This window comes from Carya illinoinensis, chromosome 4 (assembly GCF_018687715.1).
Source record: "Carya illinoinensis cultivar Pawnee chromosome 4, C.illinoinensisPawnee_v1, whole genome shotgun sequence".
NCBI classification, from domain to species: domain Eukaryota; kingdom Viridiplantae; phylum Streptophyta; class Magnoliopsida; order Fagales; family Juglandaceae; genus Carya; species Carya illinoinensis.
In genome coordinates this window covers 4,228,536-4,237,411 of record NC_056755.1, presented here as the reverse complement: position 1 = coordinate 4,237,411, position 8,876 = coordinate 4,228,536, and the positions used below count along the sequence as shown (strand labels likewise).

Here is an 8,876-nt window from a genome sequence, read left to right as displayed (position 1 = left end):
AGACATAAAAAATAGAAACCATGACCAAAGCCAAAGCACTTGCAAAACAAGCAGTCAACATAAAATTTTCAAGAGCAAATAAGAGAAACGTACCAAGGATTACGAAATGCGCAAATAGGAGAGACTAATTATGTCCATACGAAGTAGACCACGGAACTGTTCGGGTAAGGAATCATTAACAGACCAATCCATATTTAAACCCTCAGCTCCCCTTTTGGCTAGAAAATTAGCAACCACATTATCTTCACGAAAAACATGATGCAGGCAAAACTCCACACAGCCCAAAAGACCCCACAATTCCTCCCAAAAATCTTCTAGGTACCAAATATTATATTCACCCTTAATATACTAGCGAACCAACATTTGGGAATCAACCTCAATCTCAACTAGACGAAAACCAAACTGATGGCACCTCCTAACCCCTTCCAACAAACTTCTCAACTCAGCAAAATTATTAGACCCTTGACTCAAGAAAACTAAGTAGAATGTAACCTAATAAGACTATCACGAATAACCCCCCTATCACCAGCCGGCCCTGGATTCTCTAAACTACTACCATCCGAATTAAACTTCATCCAATCTTAAGGTGGCCACTTCCACCTAATCACACGAGTTTGCCTGGGCTTAGGATATACAACCGGGATATCCAACCTTTTTAGAATAGCCTCATCATGGGTAGAAATTCTAGAAACTTTCATAAATAACGACATAATCCTTCGAATCCACAACTTGATAACATGCCAAACTAACTGAACTGAATCCACTTTATCTTCAACCTGAGCTTTACAACGCCTATCCCAAAGTCGCCAAGAAACAATAGAAGGGAGAACACCAAAGATAGACCTTAACTGAGAAGACTTATGAGCACGACGAAACAAGAAATTAGTTTGCTCCTTCCAAGTATGGAAAACACACATATGAACACCTAGATGGGTCGTTGCCAACCTCCAAATACATCTGGCAAAATCACCAGTACAGAGTACGTGATTTAAATCTTTCATATGGCCCCTAGCACAACAATTACATTTAGAAATAACAGGAATGCCAATATTCTTGATCTTCTCATCCATACTCAAACAATCATAGTACGCCTTTCACATCATAATAGATATTTTCTTGGGAAAATGAGTATGCCAAATCCAATTTACCCAAGGTGACGAAGGAGCTCTCACATGGATACAGTCCCAAGCATTCTTCGTATTAAAATTTCCATTGTTTTCCCTCATCCAAATAAGGATATCCTGTCCATCCTTCCTAGTAGCCAAGAACTGAAACAATTCTTGGGCTTTTTGTTGACCCGCTAATCTTTCCAAGAGAGAAGTATCACACCCATTATCAAGCCGACACTCTTTGACTCTAAGCAAAGGTCTCTCAAGAACCAGAAAATGACCACCAATAGGACCCCCATCCACCCAATTATCATACTAGAAAGAAACATTTCCTTCTTTCACAAGCCACTTAGAATTATTTAAAACCTCCGGAATGCAATGCACAATAGCTTTCCAAAACCTAATTCCTTTAGTAGGGTTCAAAAGGGATAAGTGACTACCTTGCACATACTTGCCTCTAAAGAAATCTGCCCATAAAGAATGACCCTGAAGAAGACGCCAAGCAAATTTCATATGTAAGGCCCTCTTAACCTCCTCAAAGCAAAGTTTTGAATACCGTACCGGATGTCGTACCGGTCAAGTCACTGGAATGAAATATTTCGGTACTGGTACCGTTTCTCGTACCGTTTCGGAATAATATTTCGGTACCGATACCGTTTCGTGTACCGTTTCGGATTAGTTTATACCTGAATAAATTATATATATATATAAGCATTAACTGTATTTCAAAATAATAACAAAATAAGTCATAAACTCAATACTTCTCAATACAAGTTTTAAGTTTTAAGTTACAAACTAAATAAGTTCTTAATCCAACTATTAAAATAAAATCACTCATCCTCATCAAAAAGACAATAAGGAGCAAGATTCGACATGTTAATCAAAATATTTTCATCAATGTCACCACCATCATCAACATCAACACCAACATTATCAACGTCTTCCTCATTTAGTGAGATTAATGGCTCCTCAATACTTGCCCAATCCCAATCTTCTCCATCAAGAAGCTCAGATTCTTCACTCACCCATTCTTCCATCAAGTCAATATTTTCAAGATTGATTGGATTTAAAGCATCTCTTCCCTTTTTTATGCTCCTGTCAAAATAAAATCAAACATAATTGAAAATATTATATATATTTTCAAAAGTGAAAGACATTAATATTAAAAAAATTTACCTCTCTCGCAGCTTCAAGTTATAACGAACAAATACTAAGTCATTCAAACGTTTATGTACTAATCTATTTCTCTTCTTCGAATGAATAAAATCAAATGTACTCCAGTTTCTCTCACATCCAGTTGCACTACAACATTGACTTAGTACTCGAACAGCAAACCTTTGAAGTGTTGGAACCTCGCAACCAAATTGGGTCCACCATGCAACTATAACAATAATGCAATTATAAATTATTAATTAAATGCAAGTAAAATAAAATAAGATAAAATTTAAAGTACAAAGTCACAGTATTTAACAAATGATATTAATAAATGATAATACCTGGATTAAGCTTATCACGCTGGCGGATTGCTAAAGCATGTCCAAACTCACCTACTGCATTATTATACGAGTCAAGTTCTTTAATGATCTTGTCTTGATCATCAGGATCAAGTGCCATCTTCATAACACAACTGTTGAAGCCTTTTATAACATCATTTTTTTTTTAAAGCTGGGGCTATAGAAAATTCCAGGGTTAAGAAGACAACCCGCCGCATGTAATGGACTGTGAAGCTGCTTATCCCATCTAGAATCAATGATCCTGGTGAATGGACTGAATATACTAACTTTGTTATTACATCTTGCTTTTATATTCTCTTTGGCTCTTTCCATTGCATCATACAAGTATCCCATTGCAGGCTTCTCATCCCCGTCAACAAGTCGTAGAACACGAACCAAAGGCTCACTAATTTTAACAATAAATTGACATTGAGCCCAAAACTCTTTATCTTCTAAAACAATCCCAGCTATCTATTTCCCTATGATACTTTTAGAATGGTTTGATGCAATCCATTTATCACAAGTAAACATTTGTCTCAGTTCTTTCTTAAACAAGAGCAAGCATTGGATACTTAAAAAATTTGTCGCAAACCTTGTAATTGCAGGACGACACAAATCATGACCTTTGGTGAACTCTTGTCTCATCAATGCCAAAACCCAACCATGGTTATAGATGAACTTTGTTATCTTTTTTGCCTTTTTTATAGTATCATCAATAAGGGGAAAATATCTTGGATCAGAAAAATTCTCCAACATCAAGTCTATGCAATGAGCTGCACAAGGGGACCAGTAGAAAGAGCCATACTTCTGCTGTAACTTTTTTCCTGCAGCTTTATAACTTGCATCATTGTCCGTTATGAACTGCACAAGATTCTCAACTCCAATTTCTTGAACAACCTCATCAAAGATATTAAACAATGTTTCAGCATCTTTTCTAAGGCCAGATGTATCAACAGACTTCAAGAACATTGTACCTTTTGGACAATAAACTAAAAAGTTGATTATTGATTGTTGCTTCTGATTTGTCCAACCATCTGCCATTAGTGTACAACCGGTGTCATTCCAAACCTTCTTAATTTGTTGCAAATAATCTTGAACCTCATTCACAGTCATCTTTAACAAATTTCCTCTCAACTCATATAAAGAAGGGTCCTTAAATCCTAGCCCGATAGCAGTCATGGCATCGATAGCTGGTTGATAAAACTTGGATTGAGCCGCATTGAAAGGCAGATTAGAATCATACCACCAGCGTGCTACATCCATCTTTGCTTGTACAAGCATCTCATTCGAACACATAGAACTCTTAATTGAAGGTTAGGCCCAGGAGTTGTTCTTGGAGCAAAAAATCTACTTAATCCCCCCACTGACTTTCCAGTTCCAGATTCTCCTGACTTCCCCTTACCTTTTGAAAGCTGAGATTGTCCTTCCATACTATTACTATCATCAATATCATCAGATGTTAAATCTATATCACCTCCAATCTCTGAGCTTAATTTTCTTTTCTTCTCTTTGCTTCTTTTAATTTCATCAAGCAACTCATTCATTTGCCATTTTACATCTTCAGAGACCTTTTTACATGCCTCTACATTGCCTGGAATCCCAGCTAGATGATACTTCAATCGAGTGATCCCGCCACCTCTAATTACTTTATTATAGTATAAACATTCAGTATTATTTCTTGCCCCTGGCACTGCACGTGCATGGGCCCATGCTGGATCTTCTGATCTTACAGGAGCAAGTGTTGTAGATGTAGCACCGGTTGATTGACAACTAGACATTTTTATACTCCTATAAAACAACCTCATAATTCAACACTTATTCAAATTTAAGTGTTCAACACTTAATAGATTGAAACTTAACATAATTTATCAAATGGATTAAAAAATATTATTGTCATTTGTAAATTAATTAGCCTCAATAAATTCAAGTTTCTATACATGCATGCATGCGTGTGTGTATATATATATATATATATAGAGAGAGAGAGAGAGAGAGAGAGAGAGAGAGAGAGAGAGAGAGAGAGATCCAACCTTTTCAAAGTCTAAGCTCCCTTCACAAACTATGTTGACAGAAGAAACGCTAGGATCATGACTGTGATCATGAGAGTGGTGATGATCATGATTTCTGCATATGAATACCAATATAATTGTTATAACTTATAGATTTATATAGTTGTAAAACCTAAAAGAGTAACAATAATTTTTTTTTGTTATTTGATATTTAAATAACAAAATTAAACCTACTCTTTTTGTTTGTCTGATGTAGTTTAGTCAACTATAATATATGCTTTCTTTTTTTAACACGTACAGAGCTTTTCCTAAACATTCTTTTATATATTGGCATTGCATGCAAATATAAAATAGGCTAGTTTGATCCATCATAGAGATATTAACGATTGATTTTAGAAATAAATTTAATATTTAAATTATATTTTATAAGAATAATGTTAGACTTAGATATAAATTATAATTCTAATACATGTAAATTTTGCACTCTTTTTTTTTTTAAAAAGATTTGTCATTAAAAAATAATTTGTTTTTAAATATCAAATTTATATACTTATTGCTAATTCTTATTGCTAAATCATGAAATATTATAGGCCCATATATCTTCTCAATTACTTTTTATCAATGTGCAATTCCTTCAACTCAAGTTTCTAGCCTCCACATGAACATATAACCCATGTTAGACATTTTAAGAGACATCTTACGACCAATCATTCGCTGCAGTGAACTATATAAAATCATTTTTTTTATAGGTGAACTATATAAAATCATTTTTTTTATCCTTCCCTGTAATGCCCACAATCCCTTCCTACAGCCCAACACCAAAACATGCTATTTCTTGACTGCCCATTTTACTGTAGAGCATTTACTAAACTCAAAATTCAATCTGACCCATTTATCCAATTACTCGAGTAAACACTTGAAAACTTTGAATAACAGAGCCAAAACCAAAGCTCTGGTATATGTCCAGTGGACTTGGGCTATGTCTATTTATATCAATAAAATCCTTATTTTACTGATAACAAAAAAAAAAGAGACAAAAGTCACAAAACCAAAAGCATGAACTTTTTATCAATTGCAGAAATAAAGATTAGAATAAAAAGCCAAGAAGAGAAGGAAAAAAAAAAAATTTACAGTGCCGGCAACAAACAGATCATCAGAGAAGAAAAAAAAAAAAAGATAAATAGGCCAAAATATCAAAAACAACTAATTAATTTAATGAGTAGTAATTATTAATTTATTATCTTTTTATCTATGCTATTGCTACCTGTAATGAAAAATTGGAGATGATGCAAATGGACTCCAGGAGACGGGCTGCAGCTGCACGGCGCAAAGAGAAGCAATCCACGAGAAAGATGAGGATGAATTAGTAAAGACAAAGTAAAAGCAACTAAAGTCTAAAAGTAAACCTAAATGCCTAAATGACATAAATAACCTTGGCCTTTCACATAAATTACAAAATTGCCATAATAACAAAACCGGCTGAAAGCCTGAAACTTTCTTCAGGAATTTAAAATTGTGTACCGGCCGAAACATCTATTCCGGCTGAAATCCGGAATACCGGCCGGTACAGTCACATACCGGCCGGTACACCCGGTATTTTGACCGGTACGAAATACATATTTTTCTGTACCGGTCTAGATACCGGTACGATATGTACCGGTCGGTACGGTACGGTATTAAAAACACTGCCTCAAAGTCCCGGATACCCAAACCGTCTTCCTCCGTAGGATGACAAATATGTTTCCAAGCCACTCACTTCCTCTTGCCTTTCCCTTCAAAATCATCCCAAAAAAATGAACTCATAATCTTGTTTAGCGCCATGTAAACACCATGGGGAATATGAAGAACGACCATGAGATGAGTGGCCATATTCGATAAAACATGACGTAAAACAATAACACGGCCCCTAGTAGATAGTAGTTTCATTTTTCACCCTGTAATTTTCTTATTAAATTTACCAATCAGATCACCAAAATCACAAACTTTCAAATGACCCATTACAATAGGAACACCCAGATATTTAAAGGGAAAAGATCTTTCTGAAAAACCAGTCATACAAAGGGTAGAAGACTTTCTAGGGTCAGATATCTTTTTAGAAAACAAAATAGCACTTTTATTTTTATTAAGGATCTGACCTGTCCAATTCTCATAAAGATTAAGCACCTCCATCAACCCTCTCATAGACTTTTTTCCACCATTAGCAAAAATAACAATATCATCCGCATACATAAGGTGAGAAATAAGGGAAGTACCTCTAGCTTGAGAAAACCTGCCAATTTTACCATTCTCAAAAGCATTCTTAAGCAGCCGAGATAGCGTCTCTTGTATAATGACAAATAAATAAGGAGAAAGTGGGTCGCCTTGCCTCAAACCACACTCGCCCTTAAAGAAATTCAAAGAGGTACCATTCATCATAATAGAATACCAAGGTGAGTAGATACAAAGGTTCATCAAAACACAAAACTGAGAAGAAAACCCAAAAGATTCCAAAACGTGAATAAGAAACCTCAAATTCACTCTATCATAAGTCTTGGACATATCAAGCTTAACTAAGACATTTCCCTATTAGTAGTTTTATTAATAAAATGGATAATTTCCTGAGTAAGACTAATATTTTCAAAAATGTTGTGACCAAGAATAAAGGCCCATTGTTCTTGGGAAGTCATCTTAGGAAGCACATTCATAAGATGACCCACCAAAATTTTTTGCACAGATCTTATAACCACTGAGCACAAACTGAGAGGCCTAAACTTATCAAAACCCGTAGGAGAATCAACCTTGGGGATCAGAACAATAAAAGACGCAAAATAATATCTAGGGAACAGCTGATGTTGAAAGAACTCAGAAATCGCCTCTAGAAGGTCCGCTTTAACAATCTCCCAGCAAAACCTAAAGAAATCGGAACCAAAACCATTTAGACCTGAGCTACTATCAATAGGAATATTGAACAAAGCATCCTTAATATCACCAATCGAAGGGGTACTACAAAGCATCAAATTCTCATCCACAGTAATCACTGGGGAAATCAAATCCCATAAACTCACAACTAATATTCTCACTCAAAAATTGCTTGAAATGCTCAACTGCGGCCTTATGAATCTCAAGAGGGTTATTTAAATGAGTACCATCTGCAAGAAACATGTCAGTAACCCTCTTTTGATTTTTTGATTTTTAGCATTCAAATACGCATGGAAAAATTTAAAATTATTATCCCCATCTTTCAACCATCTTTTCTTAGCCATATGAGACAGGCGAATGTTTTCCTGACCCTTCCAAGTTAAGAGTTCTAAATTAGCAACCAAGAGATCATTATCATCCTCAATAGAGTAAGAATTCCAAAGGCTATTATCCAGGCGATCTATACGCTGCTCAATCTCCTTAATAATCACATTTGTCCTCCCAAAAATATGTTGATTCCATTCCCGAAGCGCCACCTTAAGTCTTTTAAGCTTAAATGATAACTTAAAAAGACCAGTACCAAACCCAACTTGATTCCAAATCCCCTCCACGAAGTTAAGGAAATCTGCATGGTCAGTCCACACAAATTGGAAGCGAAAAAGACTAGGCCCATACCTAGACAGGTCTTCACCCATCTAAATCACTAAAGAAGAGTGATCAGAAGTAGAATGAAGCAAAACCTGAGAAAAAAAGTTAGGAAAACAATTAAAAAAATAGAATTAAGAAAGTAATGATCTAACCTTGCCCAACTACGAGTCAGTCCGCTTTGACCATTACACCAAGTCATCAATGCGCCTTGTATCTCATATCCATCACACCGTAATTTTAAAGGCACATGTTAAAGTCCCCCATAGCATTAAAACGTCGGGGATGTCCCCCCTGTCATTCCGAGTCCTCTATAATAATGTTGAAGTCACCGCAAAGAATCCACAAAAGATTTTCATTACTCATCTCAAACAATTCTTCCCAAAGATTCTTCCTTTCGACAGGGTTGCATTTAGCATAGACTATAGTAAGAATAAATACAAACCCATTCTCCTCAACTTTCACAGAAACAAATTGATTCGACCCATTCAACCACTGTATAGAAATCTTAGAGTTCCACAACAACCAGATTTTCCCACTATGCCTCTCATTTGTAACAAAACTATTACAATTATACTTCCCCAAAAGGGTTGGAATTTTATCTTCCCTCAAAAAAGGCTCAGCCAAAGCAATAATATTAGGGTTGAATTTTTTAAGAATATTCCTCAACCTCAACTTGGAAGAGCGAACTCCTCGTATGTTCCAAAAGAGAATTGAACTAA

General features: G+C 35.6%; 1 protein-coding gene across 1 annotated transcript; it reads right to left on the bottom strand.

The window, feature by feature from the left end:
• Positions 1 to 966: 966 nt before the first annotated feature.
• On the bottom strand, positions 967 to 3,781 carry LOC122307475. Its single transcript, XM_043120375.1, has 7 exons — positions 3,195 to 3,781; positions 2,891 to 3,008; positions 2,606 to 2,723; positions 2,286 to 2,490; positions 2,039 to 2,204; positions 1,149 to 1,424; positions 967 to 1,008 (listed from the first exon to the last, which is right to left on the bottom strand). The coding sequence occupies exons 1-7, from the start codon at positions 3,779 to 3,781 to the stop codon at positions 967 to 969; spliced, it is 1,512 nt and encodes a 503-aa protein (XP_042976309.1).
• Between the last annotated feature and the right edge of the window lie 5,095 nt (positions 3,782 to 8,876).

What these genes read in the sequence shown, in the direction of transcription:
- LOC122307475 (XM_043120375.1), bottom strand. Translation starts at nt 3,781, where the DNA reads ATGACTGCTATCGGGCTAGGATTTAAGGACCCTTCTTTATATGAGTTG. An exon ending in AACTTGAAGCTGCGAGAGAG is followed by an intron (nt 2,205 to 2,285) that starts GTAAATTTTTTT and finishes TTATTTTGACAG; the next exon opens with GAGCATAAAAAAGGGAAGAG. An exon ending in ATGAGGAAGACGTTGATAAT is followed by an intron (nt 1,425 to 2,038) that starts GTTGGTGTTGAT and finishes GTTTCTTTCTAG; the next exon opens with TATGATAATTGGGTGGATGG.